Here is an 18497-nt window from a genome sequence, read left to right on the forward strand (position 1 = left end):
TTTAGGTGTCTGATGATTAAATGATAGAGGTATATTTCAAGCCATGGCGTGGGGACCTCCTGCCTGATGAAATATGTGATGTCTTCAAATTAATGTCACGCTCCGGCAGCTAAAGCAGAGACACAGGAACGCTCGGGCCTTTTGAGATTCTTGTTGAAAACTTCAAGGTCACAATCACACTTGAATTTCAGTGGCACCCAAAATAAATAGAATGTGCTCGTCTTTGCAACAGCTCAGTGGGTCTGATCGAACATGGTGTGTTAATGTCTGTGGGGATTTCTGCAGCGTGTACAGCAATCAAGCTTCTCTGCACTTGGGTGAATTGTCTTCTTTTGAGTGTAAATATTATCAATGTGTTGTATTTGAAGGTCACATTTGTCAGCCTTTATGGCACCTGTGTTAACCCATGTGAGACATACTGTAGATCACATCTGCACCATGGCCAAGTCATCATTTTAATGAGAAAAATAGATTCATATGTTTTACATTAACTGTATTTTGCCTATGCCTGAGTTTTTAGATGTATTTATTTGATCTATCTATTTCTATAAGATATCCATGCAAAATATTGAATATCCCTTGGCACAGAATATTTACTAGTGTCTGTCTCCAAATTCACATGGAAATTGAGAGGGGTTTGAAGTTGTCTTTTTCTGTTTTCGCTTTCCCCCCTGTGCCAGCTCAAGAGGAATCAGTGGCGACCTTCAAAGGGAATGAGTTCTTCAGCTACGACCTCTCACACACCCCCATCCAGAGCAGCACAGACGAGATCACATTGGCCTTCCGCACTCTGCAGAGAAATGGCCTCCTGCTCCACACCGGCAAATCGGTCGACTACGTTAATCTGTCTCTGAAGAGCGGCGCTGTCTACCTGGTGATAAACCTCGGCTCGGGCGCCTTCGAGGCCATGGTGTCGCCCGCCGAGGGCAAGTTCAATGACAACGCCTGGCACGAGGTCCGCGTCTCACGCAACCTGCGGCAGGTGAGCGCATCAGGGCCACAGGCTCCCGGTTAAAAATGATTGCCAGATTCAGAGGGAGAGAGAGAGAGAGAGAGAGTAAGAGAAAGATAGAGAGGGGGGGGGTTAGAAAAGGGGGGAGGGGGGCTGTAAATGGGATGAGACTGTCGCGTGTGAAATTCTTTTTTTTTTCAGCTTGCTTTGACAGCATCAGTTTGAAAAGCAAGTCATATCTTTTCGGAATGACTCAAAGTCTCTAACCCAATTAGCCAACACATTGAGTCACAATCAGTGCCCTCGGAGAGAAGGACTCCATCTGCATTCACAGGGAATCTATTGACTTTTTTTTTTCTTCAAATTTTATCTGTGAATACAATAAGGAAAATCTTCTCACCTTGCTGCCAAGGTTGCGCCTGTGTAAAGAAGAAGTGTTTGGAAAATGAACCGCCCTTGAATGTCTCTCCTGAATTGCGTGAAAGTGGGTGTTTATATAGAACCCATGCAGAATAGATGGCTGGAATCTCTCCTATGTGGCGTATGCACTCCAACAACAAGTGCTGAGAATAATTGTGTATGTCTGCATTCCTGCAGCAAAACAGCTATGAGAGCACATGTTGAAAGATGGCTAGTGTCTGCAGGTCTCAGGATTTGATTATGTTTGCAGGCAACTGTTTCCTCTACGGAAAAACATCTTTGAGCACATGTTGAAGGATGACTGCCTGTGCGTTTCAGGATTTGATTATATTTGCAGGTAGCTGCTGCTCTGCGTCAGACCGTATGTCTTTCTCAGGAAGAATGTAATTGAGCGCATTGATTGTGGCTATATTACACCACATCCTTGTGTGATGGTAGTAATTTGGACTCCTGCACTGATTTGTCATGTGGTTTGATTACCTTAACCTTTAGTTCCAAGTGCCTTCAAAACCTGAACTTTTGGCATTCAGGAATAATTGGTATTTGATTAATTGTTGATTTCGAAGGTAGTTTTGCCAGCAAGATGATGCTAGCAGTTGTGCTATTTTTGAACACAACAGGGGTGGTGCAGAATGACATATTGCCAAGAAACACTTGGAGACTTTATTTTGGTTTATGATATTTAGCTAGGCCAACTCTAGATCACACTTTTTTTCAGGAATGTCACATTTTATCGACTGCGACTGCAACACTTCCCTGTTTCAACATCACCTTCCAACCATTCTGAGCAGAGCACTTCAGTCCAAATACATTTGTACTGATACCTTTCTGTCTCTTGCTTTACATTTTCTCTGTTCTAAACAAACACAACCTGGTTGCTTTTAGAGAACCATTGGCATTAGTGACATTTCCAGAGAAAATGGGGATATAAACACCTCTGATTTGTCTTTATTATCACGAAACAAGTCAGCTTGTCTTAGAAGACCTTTGTATTTCAGACTTTTCAAAGAAAGAAAATTGATGTTATTATCCCTCTCTTACATTCGTGTACTATTGATGTCTATTGATTGTGTTTGTTTCCTGCTCTTTCTGGAAGGGCTGTTTGTAGTTTTTAGGTTCATTCACCATAAGTGCTGAGTGGCTGTTCAGTTATACTCCCCCCCCCTTTGATTTTCATCTGGTACAAAAAGCATGCTGGGATTGGACATACCATGGTAAATCTATTGAAATTATTTGATAGATATTGATTTGTATAGATTGTATAACATTTTAATTTTTACAGATTGCTGCTTTTGCATCTCTTTTTTCATCATTATTTTGCTTTTGAGCAGAAACCACAATGGTCATGACAGTTTGCCATTTAAACAAAAATTTTACAGTTATACAAACACTTTATCTTTCAATATTTGGAAGATATTGGGCATCCGTGGCCTACTGGTTAGGGAGTCAGACTTGTGACGGGTGGCCGATCCCTGACTGGTAGGGAAAATGTGGGTGGGGGGAGTGTTTGAACAGCGCTCTCCCACATCCACATCCACTGATGAGGTGCCCTTGAGCAAGCCACCTAACCCCCAACTTTTCCCCAGGCGCCAGATTAAGGGCTGTATGGCGTCATTTAGCTTCCTTAATTATGCGAGCGCATAAATAATGAAAACGAGCGCAGATTCAGGAATCGAGAGGAAATACAGAAACTGAGGGCTGAAAAATAATCTCGTGGTAAATATAAAACTGTTATCACAACTGTACCAATTATGATTGAGAGCACATAAATGACGTTTGCATTGGGCCGTCTTCTGCTCGATCTCGCTTTGAAACTTTCTACGTTCTCAGTGTATTTTTTCCAACCTGAAACATGTCATGGATTAAGGCTCGATCAGACAATCAACACCCATCAATCGATATGGCGAGTTCAAGTGCACCATATGTTTCTGCTTCACAAAAATAGGTGCTAGTTCTATTGAGTTGAATTATATACAGTATTGTTAAATACGTTGAATTATATATTGTTAAATAAATTATCATTTACAGTCACATTAGCAGTTTCAAACGATACACAAAGTGATCGTCTGATGGAGCCTTAACCCATGACTATTTCCAGTTGGAAAATATACACCCAGCTTGCATAATTAAGGCAGCTAAATGACGCCATAGGGGCTGCCCACTGCTCTGGGTATGTACAGTACAGTGTCACACATGCTGGCTCAAGCATATGAAACATAAAGGGAGGTCCACGCGAGAGTAACAATAAAGTATATTTATTAAATAATTATAGAAAAGTCAGTATATGGAAGCTAAAAACTAAAGTGTAGTGCATAGTGTCTAGGGGTATGAGTACAAGTGTTCGACAGCATAACATAACATAAGCACTATAACGACGGCCAAGAGGAGAGGGAGTCCGTCTGCATCCTGAGAGCGGGCCCTTTTAACGTCTGGCTCATTAGGACCAATCGACAGCACACCTGTACCCACCTGCACGGCTACAGCCCCCTGCTGGAAGATGGAAATATTTACAGAACAGGGGCGGGGTTTGGTGCAGGTCTGACAGGGTCCTGACAACAGTATGTGTGCTAGTGTGGGTGTGCTCCTAGTGAGCTCACTGCTATGAGTGTGTGTATGAATGTGTGTAGGGCTCAGCTGTTTAAGATGTCTTGGTTACTTCACATCGATCAGTGCAGCTCATGAGTTAGAGAATAAGAGGTCCTTTCATTATTCAAAATGTTTTATACAAAAACATGTTTTGAGATGCTAAATTGATTTTGCATTATAATACTTCTACAAATGAAGCCAAACAAGGTTAGGTACTTCAGCAACACAGATGCTGAGAGGGATTACTATATCCTCTCTATTCTTTTTACCATTTAACTTTTTTTTTTTTTTTCTTATTTCTTTTCTTATGTGTTTTTCAGTAGAGTTTCCATGAACCAATGGCTCTGTCGCATTATTCTTCGGCCTTTGTTTTTCAGTACACCTTTTTGCATGCCTGGCACCCTTCACCCGTCACATCTGTGGAAGTGTGTTGAGGATAAGAGCTGTGAAGGTGTTTATGTTCTCTATATCTCTGCTAATGAAGCACCCTGTGCCCCCAGCTTGCTGCCTACTCACTGCCTCCTCTCTCTCATCTGGTGGTTTGGGCTCCAGCTTCTCTCATGTTTTTTGTGATTTACGTAGCCATACTGTAGATGTTGGGTCAACGTACCCTATGGCAGAATGGCTTATTTTACACTATAAATAGAGCAAAAACCATGTCATTGTGCTCGTTTTCAAGACACTGTAGTTCATATGCTGCATTAAATGTGTAGGATAAGCGTGTAGAGTGGATGCACTGTGCACTGCAGTCGTTTAGATGAAATATAAAAGATCTTAATCGACTCAAAAAGGATGAGAAACAAAAAAAATCAGTGTGTTGATCAGGGGGGAGCTCGAAGTGACAGCTTTGCTCACATCTAAGACCTCGTTTACATTTCATATTTCACATCTAAGACTTCGTTTACATTTCATATTTCAGTCACACAGTCGTGTACAAACAGAGCATCTCTGGCTAGTCAGAGCTTTATCAGTCGTGGGTTTGAAATGGCTGTTATGTGCCCAAGATCCGTTCACACTGGTCACATTGGCATCAAAAGTCAATTTTATATCAAAAGAGACAACTTGATGGCGTGTCGTGTCTAATAGACTTGCTTTGATAGTGGCATTTCATTCCCAAAGATATTTGGTTATTTTCCACAGTAAGCTATTTCTATCAAAAACAAAGGATTGTCACAGTAGCAATGCTGCAGTAATGTGTCTATATGCGGTGCCTTCTCAGTGCTGTTCAAATTCATATGCTAAGACAAACACACTCCCAGTCTGTGGAGGATAATGTCATGTCTTTGGGTCAGTATCAGAGGCAGTAAATAGGGTCTGTAGAGTGATGTACTGTATGTACACCTGCCTCAGACGGGGGCGGACTGACATTGAAGGTGCTTTTCTGAGTCTGATCGTGATCTCGTTTAAATGTGCCTTTTGTTTATTTACTAGTTTATTTGTTTATTTACACACGCTAACATTCAGTCTCATCCATTGCCACATATCCATTTATAGTCAGCTGTTATCACCAGTTGTAAAAGTAGACTTTATAAGCCTTTATCTTTTCCCATTTATTCTTGAAATTGGGTCCATTACCACATTGTCTTGTACATAATGCATGTGTTGAGCCATATGTATCAGTCACCCAATCTTATAATAACTGATCCTTACTAAATCGTTGATCCTCCAGAGCGAATTGCCCCAACCAGCTCAATCATAACGAAACGATTTGAATCTCACTAAACATTAGTTTTCTGCCTGGCGTCACTGACATCGACTAACGGCCCCTCTTCAGCCCCTCACCTCACCGCCACGCTGTTCTCCACATCCGCTTGGCTGCCGCCCACAGCCCTGCTTCCACACACACACAGATTACGCTGTAGATTACTCATATACTGTACCTGGCTCTTCCGCTGCGTTTGATCCAGTGGGTCATTACTCTCGAAAAACTATTTTAGGGGGGAAAGGAGAGAAACATCCAGTCTCTCATCAAAACCAAAATATCACTTCAACATCAAGTGAGATCAAGCTGTAAGAATGACTGTATGGGCCTTCGTGATGTGGGAGGACGGTGTGCACCGTCGCTGGGCTTTTACCCCTTGCCCAGGGTATTGATCTTGATAAAGGTATTCCGAGGTAGCCGTGAAACTCGCAAGAAAGTATTCTCTTCAGGTGTGGAAGGACCTGGCAGTATTTCTCTAAATAGGGGCTGGGTGAGCTTATCTTCGAAGACTCAGTGTGCCTGTGGCTTTCAGAGCTGGCTGAGCCAAGCAGGAGTCCGTCTCATATTACTGGTTCTGCATCGGACTGAGTCAGGCTGGACCTCGCTCCGCATCGCTGACCCCTGGGTTAAAGACCTGATGAGCTGATAGACTAAGTGGGATCAGTTCCTGCTTATCTAGACGGAGAACCTGCAGCCGTAGTTCACATGCCGTCGTGTCTACCTCTGCTTGCTCCAGCACTGTACTTCATCTGCTGAACACCTATTAAAATGACATCCCGGAAGTTCCTGCTGCGGTTTATACATTGATTTTGCAAAATTTCTTCAGCTATGAGGTTAATATACGGGGGCAGTTAATATGGCATTAATATGTTTTTTGTTTTTTTTTACTTGCATAAAACACTGTCCTGCGGTTTATACTGTACACAATGTGGCTAATACACAGGAAATGACTGTACTATTTCTCATTTATCACTGGATTCAAGATGTGGAAGCCTTTGGATTGGGGTTTGTCATTTAGACTTTATGTTTTAGATGTGTATTTATATATAGTATTAGCAATACCAACACAAACTCAGCAGAGGTGTATACTGTAAGTCCGGCCACATTTTTGTTCCAACCATTCACTTATTTATCTGATTCTAATTAGCACAATTCTTAAGCCAGGTGTATCAGCTAGTTAGTGGAATCACCTGTGTTCAGTGCACTGCACAGGTAGAACCAATACATGGCAGGACTTTGACCGGGTCAAAAGTCCTACTTTCTGAAACCGGACTTTTGCATCTCCGAAACTCACCCGCTTTTCTTTCTTTTTCCTAGTGACCACTCTCGGTCTTCCCAAAGGCCATTTGCTGACTTGGTCACTGATAGCGGACATAAAACTGGTGGCAAACTGATCTGAGCCCATTTCTCCAAATGCTAAAATGGAAGTATTCAAAAGAGAGGGAGATCGATACTTCACAAGCTATGGATCATCAAAGCTTCAAAGCCTTTTTTCTTGACGACTTCTTGTCCTTTCTTCTTTTGGGTTTCTTCCTTCCCTCCTTTCTTTCTTTCTTTCTTTCTTTCGTTCTTTCCTTATCTCTACTCTCTCTTTGTCGATTGACCTCTAGGTCACCATATCAGTGGACGGGCTCCTGACCACCACTGGCTACACGCAGGAGGACTACACCATGCTGGGCTCTGATGACGTCTTCTATATCGGTGGCAGCCCCAACACTGCCGACCTCCCCGGCTCTCCCATCAGCAACAACTTCATGGGCTGCCTGAAAAACGTGAGTAGCACTCCACAGCAGGGGGGAAGAAAAAAACAGGGCAGAAAGCCTTTTGAAGACCCAAGAAGTGCAATGATATGAGGCTACTATGTGAAGGAATCTGTTTCTAAAATAGAGTAAAATAGAGCATTATCACTTCAGTGCTCTACCCTCTGCACCTTACACCTCAGGAGTTGTATTTTTTTCACTGATTTCCATGTTTGATTTTTAATCATTTCAAGCCTGCACCTCAGAAGTCGTATTTTTTTCTTGATTTCCATTTTTGATTTTTAATAATCTCTCCAGCCTGCTTATAATACATCCCCCATCCCCCTTAAAGCTCGTCCCCACCCGCTCTATTTCCTCGGCCCACAGCAGTGAGCACTCCCAGGCTGTAAGTCATGCCAAGTTACTGTTGAGCACTCTTCTTTACAACTCTGACAGCCAAATTAAACATTGATTTCCTCTATAGATCCCCATTCTGGCCCCCCTCAAGCTCTCCGTCTCCATCTCGTTGACCTGAGGTGGTTATCAATCACCTCCTCATTGCTACGCAGTGAACCTTACTGTAATGCTTCTCTCTAAGTAAACGGCGTTTTAGGGCCAACACTGGAGTTCTTTCATGACTCAGATGTCTAAAAAGCAGACGAAATTAGGCGTCATTGATCCAGGAGACTAGAGACATGTTTGCTCGGGTGGATGTAAGAGTCGAGGGCAAGTACTCTCGCACTTGAAATTCCCCTACAATATGTCACTCAGTTTAAATGCATAAAGTCATCAGGGCTTGAACAATTCATTGAAACACCTCTAGTAGGAGATTTGCAGAATATAAGCCAGGTTTGGTTCCGTTCGTGAATGTTTAATGTTCTCTCTCTTTATGCTTGTACTTTCCCCCTTGCTTCTCCCTTGTCTTTGCACCTACTTTTTTTTTTCTTTTTTTTTTCTTTCTTTTGGTGGTGGAAATTACAGAAAGGCGTGTAGTGTGAAATAAAACTGCCTGGTGTATTTTCGGAGACACTCAAGTTCACACCCCGCAGCCAGGCGTCAGTCATCTCTGTGACAGCCACTGTCGCTGGTGTGAAAATGAAAAGCGTGTTCGTGTGGCGCGACCCAGTCTTCCATCCAGCCACGGGAAGGGCGGCCTATGTGACCTTAAGAGCCGCATTGTTCTCATCGTGCAGCTGAGCACCTCCCTTTGATGTGACAGGGGACACAACTATTTATAAGATTGGGAGACAGGGGGCGAAGACGCGGATATTTTGGCTGAAGTGACACATCGTGTGTGCTGAAGTCATTAGGCTCTCTGTCTTTCCCTCCCCCTCTCCCTCCTTCTTTTTCTCTGTTTGTCTGTCATTCTCTTTATCTCTCTCTCTCTCTCTCTCTCTCTCTCTCTCTCTCTCTCTCTCTCCTCTGTCTGCCTGTCCTTCTCTCTCTTTCTTTGTTTCTGATGAATGTTCCAGGTGGTGTACAGAAACAGCGAGCTGAGGCTGGAGCTCTCTCACCTGGCGGAGAAGCGGGTCCCTGGGGTCACTCTGCACGGCGACCTCTCCTTCCGCTGCGAGGACGTGGCCGCGCTGGACCCGGTCAGCTTCGACACGCCCGAGGCCTACGTCACGCTGCCCAAGTGGGCCACCAAGAAGACGGGCGCCATCTCCTTCGACTTCCGCACCACCGAGCCCAACGGGCTGCTGCTCTTCAGCCACGGCCGGCCGCAGCTGCCGCGTGAGGCCAAAGGGCTGGACCGGAGCCTGCCCCGCGCCGACTTCTTCGCCATGGAGCTCCTGGACGGCTTCCTCTACCTCCTCCTGGACATGGGCTCAGGCTCGGTCAAAGTGAAGGCCAGCGCCAGGAGGATCAACACGGGCGAGTGGTGCCACGTGGACTTCTACCGGGAGGGCCGGCGAGGTAACACCACATGCACTGCTGCTCATGCACTACTGCTGCTCATGCACTACTGCTCATGCACTGCTGCTCATGCACTACTGCTCATGCACTACATGCACTGCTGCTCATGCACTGCTGCTCATGCACTGCTGCTGCTTATGCACTACTGCTCATACACTCTACTGCTCATGCACTACTACTGCTGCTCATGCACTACTGCTCATACACTCTACTGCTCATGCACTACTACTGCTCATACACTACTGCTGCTCATGCACTACTGCTCATGCACTACTGCTAATGCACTACTGCTCATGCACTACATGCACTGCTGCTCATGCACTACTGCTTATGCACTACTGCTCATGCACTGCTGCTCATGCACTACATGCACTGCTGCTCATGCACTACTGCTCATACACTCTACTGCTCATGCACTACTACTGCTCATACACTACTGCTGCTCATGCACTGCTGCTCATGCACTGCTGCTCATGCACTACTGCTTATGCACTACTGCTCATGCACTACTGCTCATGCACTACTACTGCTCATGCACTACTACTGCTCATGCACTGCTGCTCATGCACTACTGCTCATGCACTACTACTGCTCATGCACTGCTGCTCATGCACTACTGCTCATGTTTGTGTTTCTCTGGTTTTTGTCTTTTTCTCTCTTTTCAAATTTTTCTCTTTTTTTTCCTTTTTTTTCTTTTCATCTCTAATAAAAAATTTCCCCCAAATACCATGCAGTTGCTGTAATGAGAAGCCTGGGCTTCCTTCATACACTAGCATCAGATTATAGCTCTTCCTGCTCTTGCAGTGAATTTATTTTTGCTTTTTAAGCCAGTGTTGGGAGCCAATACATATTTATATTCATCTTAATGCACATCCAGATTTCACACTGCTGTTTTGCTCCTCTGCACTGAATTATGCTCCTATTTGCATATCTTTTTGATATATTTTTCGTATATGACAGTGCATTCCATTTCTTTAAATTGCCTGAGTGTGAAATATATTTCCCATTCAACACACAACACCACTCAGAGACATAAGAATGAGCCATTGCATGTCCATAATAATGTTCTCACTCTGTCTGTCTAACATTTAACATCAATCTAATGTTTCTCTCGTTTGCTTTTCTCTCTCTCTCTCCCTCCTCCCCCTCTCCCTCCCTCCCTCCCTCCCTCTCTTTCTTTATCTCCCTCTGTCTCGCCCTCTCTCCCCCTCTCGTTATCTCTCTCTCAGGCTCTATCTCTGTAAACAGCCACAGCACTCCGTTCTCGGCCAACGAGGGCAGCGAGGTGCTGGACCTGGACGGCAGCGTGTACCTGGGGGGCCTGCCGGGGGAGTGGGGGGGCCTGCCGCTGCCGCCGGACGTCTGGAGCGCGCCGCTGCGCCTGGGCTTCGTGGGCTGCGTGCGCGACCTCTTCGTGGACGGCCACAGCCGCGACCTGCGGCGGCTGGCCGAGCTGCAGAGCGCCCCGGGGGTCAGCAGCTTCTGCACGCGCGAGACACACCGACGCTGCGCCGGAGAGCCCTGCGCACACGGCGGACGCTGCACCGAGGGGTGGAACCGCCACGTCTGTGACTGCACAGGCACCGGCTACCTGGGGGCCAACTGTGAGACGGGTATGGAGAGAGACAGACTGTCTAAGACTTCACTATCAGCTCTGAGTTGTGCCATAAGGGTTTGCAAGCAGCTCCTACTTTACATAATTATAGTATACTATACACAATGCAATTAGTGGGTGGCTGGTATGCAGTGTGTGTGTGTGTCTGTTTGTGTGCGTGTGCGTGTGCGTGTGCGTGTGCGTGTGCGTGTGTGTGTGCGCGTGTGTGTGTGCGTGTGTGTGTGCGTGTCTGTGTGCGTGTCTGTGTGTGCGTGCGTGTCTGTGTGTGTGTGTCTGTGTGTGTGTGTGTGTGTGTGTGTGTGTGTGGCTCTGAGAAGCATAATCTATCTGTGTATCTTTTCTGCCCTCTGGTGGATAAAAGCTGAACTGCATTAGATTATACACTGAACAGAGAGATAACATGATGCTGCTGCTGCATGATAATATGCTGCTACTAGCGACTAGCCCCTAGTGTTGTTGCATGTTAAAGCACCTTTTCTCCCTCTCTAGTCTTCTGTAATGTACTGTACATCTGGTCTTCTGGAGGCTCTGTGCCTCACATGGGAGCAGCTGTTTGTTAGCCCATGTGTTGTGTTGTGCTGTTGCATCTGACTGCCTCGGGTGGAGGCCATTTGTGTGTGTGTGTGTGTGTGTGTGTGTGTGTGTTTTTCTTAATGTCTGTGTGTGTGTGTGTGGGTGTGTGTGTGTGTGTTTGTGTGAACTTTTGTGCTGTGGTGTTGCTATGGTTGTGTGTGTGTGTGTGTGTGTGTGTGTGTGTGTGTGTGTGTGTGTGTGTGTGTGTGCGTGTGTGTTTACAGAGGCGGTGGTGCTGAGCTATGACGGCAGCATGTTCCTGAAGGTGGCCATGGCGACGGCGATGCACACAGAGGCGGAAGACGTGGCGCTGCGCTTCATGTCCCAGAGGGCCTTCGGCCTGCTGCTGGCCACCACCTCCCGCGAGTCCGCCGACACACTCCGCCTGGAGCTGGAGAGAGGACGCCTCAAGCTCACCGTCAACCTCGGTAACCGCCTGACCTCTGACCCCTTCAGTACGGGGTCAAAGGTTAAAAAAGTGTAAATGGTCTAGGTGGAGGGGACTAGGGGGCTTCCTTTGCCCACAGAGTTCATCCTGTTCTGGAGGAGGAAAAAAACCTCCACGTCTCCAGGGCCCTCATTATCTGTCTTCTTTCTCCTCTCTCTCTCTCATTATCTATCTATCTATCTATCTATCTATCTATCTATCTATCTATCTATCTATCTCTGCTCTGCCTATTCTGTCTCTCCCATCTTTTCAGCCCTTCAATGGCTTATTGTCTGCAACCATGGGAGCAGACAGCCAGTGAGACCGGTTCAGCAGTGCAGCTTTAGTTCACAATTGTCAGATTCCCTCCTGTGTCTTCCTTCTGCAAGGCTTCTGAGGCTTCTCTGACTTCTGTTAGAGCTATCGACATCAGTATTGTATTGAGAAAACCTCACTGAGCTGTAAAGTGGAACATATTTTTCATGATTTAGTGACAAACCTTTACATTTATTTATAATAAGACTTGTATTTACATTCAGTACTGATTTTTCCCTTCAGTAACTGACTAATATGTTGCCAACTTTTGAGCATTTTTTTGTATAAATGAGACGGCCCCTTCAGCTTTTTGTTAATACTCACAGATTCACAGATTGGCCATGTCCACATCCCCATCTGCAGCAGGACTGGTCCCTGGCTGTCTGTGTCCACACTTCTGTTGCGGTTGACAGCCAGAGAACGCCCAACAGCCAGCGCTAAGGTTCACACGCACATGGAGAAAAGTGTAGCTTTTCTAACACTGAGAGCTGGAGACTCCTGCAGGGGAGACATGACAGTGCGTAGCTGTCCTCTCTGTGAAAAGACAGGATGGAGCACATGAAGGCAAACTTGGCTGTGCTTGTCTGATTGTGAAGATTTTAGCCTGGCTGCTTGTGTGCAGACTGCCCCTCTGAAATGTTGTTTCAGCATCTCTTGTCTAAACTCAGGGGAGAACCATACAACCACACTTCAGTACCTATGTTAATACTGCACCGTATGTACTGTAGAGTAAAGACATTCAAGACTTTATTATATTATATTTGTATTATATCTTTATGGTTTGTATAATTTCCACTACATTAGAGATTATACTGACGTAACATTACTGTGTACAAATACATAATGGTGTTTTCTTTACTACTATCAGGACTGAAGGATATTGCTTCTATTTGTATAAAAATATGAAGTACTGTACATTATGTATTGTAGATGCAGTAATATACACTAGATGTTCTGCCCATGCAGTGGTGTAGGACTGGTGTGTGTGGTTGAGCTCCTGACGGGCGGGCAGAGAGGGAGGGGCTGCTCTGACTCTGAGCTTGTCCCCAGATGGTGGGCTTCGTGCGTAGGTTGATTGCAGAATGTACCTTGAAGGATGTGAAATGTTTTAACTCTCTCCTCCTTTTCTCCCCCGCCTCTCCCTCTCCCTTACTCTAACCTCGCCATGTCACTCTCTCTGTTTCACCAGATTGTATCGGGATAGACTGTAACCTTAGTAAGTGATTCTTTTATTTACATGTCAAAAACAAATCTCTAATCTACATAAAAATACAAATCTCTCTGTCACTTTCGTTTTATATTCCTCCCATGGTTGGTAAATTATTCTGGAAATCTAATTCAGCTCATATTATTCACAGTAAGGCTAAGACTTCTATTCTATTCATGAGATGACTTCTCCCACAATCCATCATGAGGCCTTCAGCTGTTTATACACACACAGATTCACAGAGCACTTCAGTCATCATTCTCTCACCACCAGTCTTTATACAGGCCAATAGAACACGCACCATTTCATGACTAGGCAGTTATTACTGCCATTATTGATCACCACGGCCCAGTCCCCAAGGCACTGTGCCCTTAAGACCAGTGCCAGTGGTGTCAAGGTAAGTTATGTTTCATCTGATTGTCGGTGTTGTGCTGTGCAATGTTGTGTGACTGCATTAGGTGTGCAGGCGTTTGAGCTCAAATAGGTGTGCAGAAGTTGGGAGGGGCAACCTCTGTGGCATTTCCCTCCGTGGCCACCGAGAGGCGCTGTAGGTCCTCGCTCTGCTGCTGGTGATCGGTGGACTTGTAATGTGCATCACGCACAGAGCCGTCAGACAGAGACTCTTCAGTGGGATGCACTACACTGAATTGCATTGTTCTATTTGCCAGTTAATTTTGATCATTAACACCATCGTGTTGAACCTCATTATAGAATGACTGTGACGTGTCAGTTTTGAGGAGGATACACATGAAAAGGTTTTCAGGGAATTCACATCGCAGTTGAAATTGAGATGGTGGATGGTATATACTCTGAAGATCATATAAGAGATTTTCAAAGATGCATAATAATAGCTGGACATTTTTGTTGAAAGATAAACACATACTGTAGTGTGTATTTAAATACATAGTGCCCACTCAGTAAACAACGCTGTTCTCTTTGTGGCTGTCATGTCAGACCTTACCATAGTGCTTTATAAGCCTGTCAAACATATTCAGACGGATGGGAGTTTTAATTGCAGGAAAATGTTAATTGACCCTTAAATAGACATAAATTGACGACAGTTTAACTAAATGATTCTCAATTAGGGCCCTCTGCCATCTGGTTCATGTCCTTTTCCTGCCGGTTTTGTGCCATGAATTTTAAACAGCCGTATTTCTGATCATCCATTATGAGCATTGAGTCAGACTACCAACGACACCACAAAATACTCTCAGTTAAATAAGATGCCACTGGTTTGCTGATTGAGATCTTCTAACCGTCTTGATGTTAATAACAATTACTGTTAGGTTTTTATGTGTGTGTTAGGTCACTCATTTACAAGGCTCATAGTCAAAATCCCATGAATCTGTCAGAAAGCTTCACCAGAGACCTGTTTGTGGGCAATCAGTTTATCTCTGCTATACATTTTTCTCCTGCTAATTACTAATTGTGCAGAAGAACAGGAGTGTACTGGATCAGTAAGTGGGGCAGTCAGCAAATAGTCAGATGCTCAGGTCATAGGCAAAGGGTCATATCTGAAGACCGTAACATGACATCATTATAGTGTTAAGGTTTGTGCATGAATGCATCTATGTAATTTTGCTTTTGACTCCAGTCTATGTAATGTAGCTTTCATTTGCAAGACCATGCTATCAACTTACCACTGTAAAGTTAGGGAACACATTTCTTCCTGTCCAGTTTGATTTGATGTACTGGTAGTTAATTTATTGTAAATGCAGCCAGCATTAATATGATGGATGGCTTCACAACTGATTAATTATGCTGTCGCCAAACCTGTTAAAATCCCATATGTTTGTAAGATGTTAATTTAGTGGAAGATGTTGGCTTGAAAATACACAGTGTTTTTCAAAACTCCTTCCAAAAAATATCTCAAAGCCCTTTTAAAGTAGCAGAGTACCAGCTGTTTTCCCACAGATGTGTGTGTGTGTGTGTGTGTGTGTGTGTGTGTGTGTGTGTGTGTGTGTGTGTGTGTGTGTGTGTGTGTGTGTGTGTGTGTGTGTGTGTGTATGTGTATGTGTATGTCTGTGTCTCTGTCTGTGTGTGTGTGTGTGTGTGTGTGTGTGTCTGTTTGTGTCTGTATGTATGTGTGTGCATCTGTGTGACTCTTCGAGTGCATCCCCTTGTCTGTAGGCTTGTGTTTGTGCATACAGATTGGATCTAGATGGATAAGGAAGACCACATAATGCACAAAGACCACAGCAGCCCACCACTCACACATGAGCTTAAAGCAACACCAAAGAACTTTTCCAAAGAACACACTCTACTCTACCTCTCTACTCTACTCTACTATTGTTAGGGCAGATATCTTTCCGACACCTGCAACAGGCCTCCCTGTGTGCCTTGCTCCTTTCACAAGGTGAAGCAACACAGCTGTGTGTGTGTGTGTTTGTGTGTGTGTGTGTGTGTATCTGAGTGTGTGTGTGTGATCCTATCTCAAAGGCCACTTCCGTGCACCCAAGCCATTCCCCTTGTGTGGTCCCTCATGAGCGCACACGCTCTCCCTCCATCTCTCTCTCTCCCTCCATCTCTCTCCATCCCTCCATCTCTCTCTCTCTCTCTCTCTCCATCTCTCTCTCTCTCAGTCAGACGTCACAGGCCCCCAGGAGGCCCCCACTGGCCCAGGCAGGGCCAATTAGATTTCCGAGTGGTGTCAGAACTGCTCTCAGCCTGTTGCTTCAGCTCAGATGGGACTGATTTCATCACGGCGCTGTGGCTCTTGTGACCTATTTATACAGCAGCCATCGAGAACGGCACAGCGAGTGGAGAATTCACACACACACACACACACACTCCCACAAGAGTTAGAGTACTGAGGGAGAGGCAAGTGAGCAGTGCATCACATATGCACTGCAGAATCACAGTGCGATCACGGACATTTTAATGGATTTAGATTCTGGTCCACTGTGCCTGTGCCAGGCCACACAAGAATATATACCTACTCTGTTGGGAGAATATGTTTTAATGTTTTATGCCGTATGCTGTATGTGTGTGTGTGTGTGTATGTGTGTGTATGTGTGTGTGTGTGTGTGTGTGTGTGTGTGTGTGTGGAGAATGTTGTGGAAACAATGATTCTCTGACCCTGTCCTCTGTTTGTGTGTGTGTGTGTGCGTGTGTATGTGTGTGTGTATGTGTATGTACTGTATGTGCGTGTGCGTGTGTGTGTGTGTGTGTGTCTGTGTGTGCGTGCGTGCGTGCATACAGTAGGTGCATGTGTGTGTGTGTGTGTGTGTGTACTGCTATGTGGGGAGTGTGCTCTGTCTGCTGTGCCTGAGCCTGGTGTGTGGTAGCCAGGCCCCATGGGAGTAAATGTGTGCTATTGATAAAGCGCCTGCCCTCTGGCTGCTCCGCGTGTGATGGTGCCTCTCCGCCCGGCAGGTAAAGGGCCTGAGACACTGCTGGCCGGCCGCAAGCTGAATGATAATGAGTGGCACTCCGTGAAGGTGGTGCGGCGGGGGAAGAGCCTCCAACTCTCTGTGGACAATGAGACTGTGGAGGGTAAGCAAGCAGGAATATGAAAGACCTCGTGGTCAAAAAGCTCAGAACAGTGTACATTTATGGAGCATAAAATAAATATATTGTCTATTTAATATGTATATAGTTGCTTTATTTGATTGTATGATGTATTTAATGTCAATGAAGTGCACAGGTATTGGTGTTTGTTTTAAAATACTTTAAATGATGAAATAATATACATCATACTGAAATCTATTACATCAAATCTATTACATTACATTTCTATTAAAAGCATAGATAGCTGTGCCATGTAAGTATAGTATTTTATGTGTTTACTTTGTAGTGTGTACTTGTGCTTGGTAAATAAAAAATGAGGTTGTTGTGCTCTTGACACCATGAGGTTGTTGTGCTCCTGACACCATGAGGTTGTTGTGCTCTTGACACCATGAGGTTGTTGTGCTCCTGACACCAGGCCAGATGACGGGCGCCCACACGCGGCTGGAGTTCCACAACATCGAGACGGGCATCATGACGGAGCGGCGCTTCATCTCCGTGCTGCCCTCCAACTTCATCGGCCACCTGCAGGGCCTCTCCTTCAACGGCGTGCCCTACCTGGATCAGTGCAAGAACGGCGACATCTCCTACTGCGAGCTCAACGCGCACTTCGGCATGCAGCACATCGTGGCCAACCCCATGACCTTCCGGAGCCGCAGCAGCTACGTGGCGCTGTCCACTCTGCAGGCCTACGCCTCCATGCACCTCTTCTTCCAGTTCAAGACCAGCAGCCCCGACGGCCTGCTGCTCTTCAACTCGGGCGACGGCAGCGACTTTATCGTGGTTGAGCTCGTCAAAGGGTGAGCTGCTGTGCTACATTATGTCATATGTCAACCTGTGCTACATTATGTTTTTTTTTTTTTTTTTAAAGCACAGTCCATAAATTCTAACCAGTACAATTTATCAGATTTTGCCTCCTTCTGTCTGTTTATATGTGCGTTCAGTAAAACTCACTCACCCAGAGTTCAGGAAAGAACACCAGAGAAACAGTGGCATCGACCGAGCCTTATGCCGTTCCAACCAATTGACTGTTGATGTTACTTTGGTCGCAGAGAAGGCAGGGGTTTTATTTTAGTGGGTGTTAACACTAAAAGCCAACAAAAAGACAACCAAAAGCCAACAAATCATGGAATGTATCAATCTCCATGTAGACCTTATTCAATGAGGAAGAAAGAATTGTAATGCATAGCGCCACTGGAGTTTTTGTTTTTTATTTCGAGGAGTTTTGCACCAAGATTCACTACCTACTCACTCCGGAACAGGTGTGAAGGAAGTCACATTCCTTGCAGACACTTCCTTGATATAATGCTGCAAAGCTGCAGTGTGCCAGACCTGAGATCTGATCACAACGCATAGAAGAAGAATTAATTGGGTCTAAATAAAAAAGGTGCAAAGAAAATGGTGATTTGTTAACCAGGTATTAATATCTGCAGTCTGCAGGTTATGGAGCTTGGAGTCTTGTTTGGAGTCTTGTTTATATAATTGGCTCTTCCTTGAATAAATATTGCCAAAATTGTGATCTTACAGAGTGATTACT

At 45.1% G+C, this 18497-nt stretch overlaps 1 protein-coding gene across 1 annotated transcript in view; it reads left to right on the plus strand.

The window, feature by feature from the left end:
• The window catches only part of nrxn2a (neurexin 2a), a 157047-nt gene that overhangs the window by 38643 nt on the left and 99907 nt on the right, over positions 1-18497 (plus strand). The window contains 8 exon segments of the mRNA XM_076275208.1: positions 689-982; positions 7271-7432; positions 8872-9316; positions 10546-10929; positions 11729-11932; positions 13436-13462; positions 16829-16948; positions 17379-17760. Of these exon segments, the coding sequence (XP_076131323.1) occupies positions 689-982; positions 7271-7432; positions 8872-9316; positions 10546-10929; positions 11729-11932; positions 13436-13462; positions 16829-16948; positions 17379-17760 (2018 nt within the window).

The sequence above is a fragment of the Alosa pseudoharengus genome, unplaced genomic scaffold (genome assembly GCF_046254945.1).
Source record: "Alosa pseudoharengus isolate Yale_2024_CS ecotype anadromous, Long Island Sound unplaced genomic scaffold, YU_APseudo_1.1 YU_APseudo_1.1_scf_8, whole genome shotgun sequence".
NCBI classification, from domain to species: Eukaryota; Metazoa; Chordata; class Actinopteri; order Clupeiformes; family Clupeidae; genus Alosa; species Alosa pseudoharengus.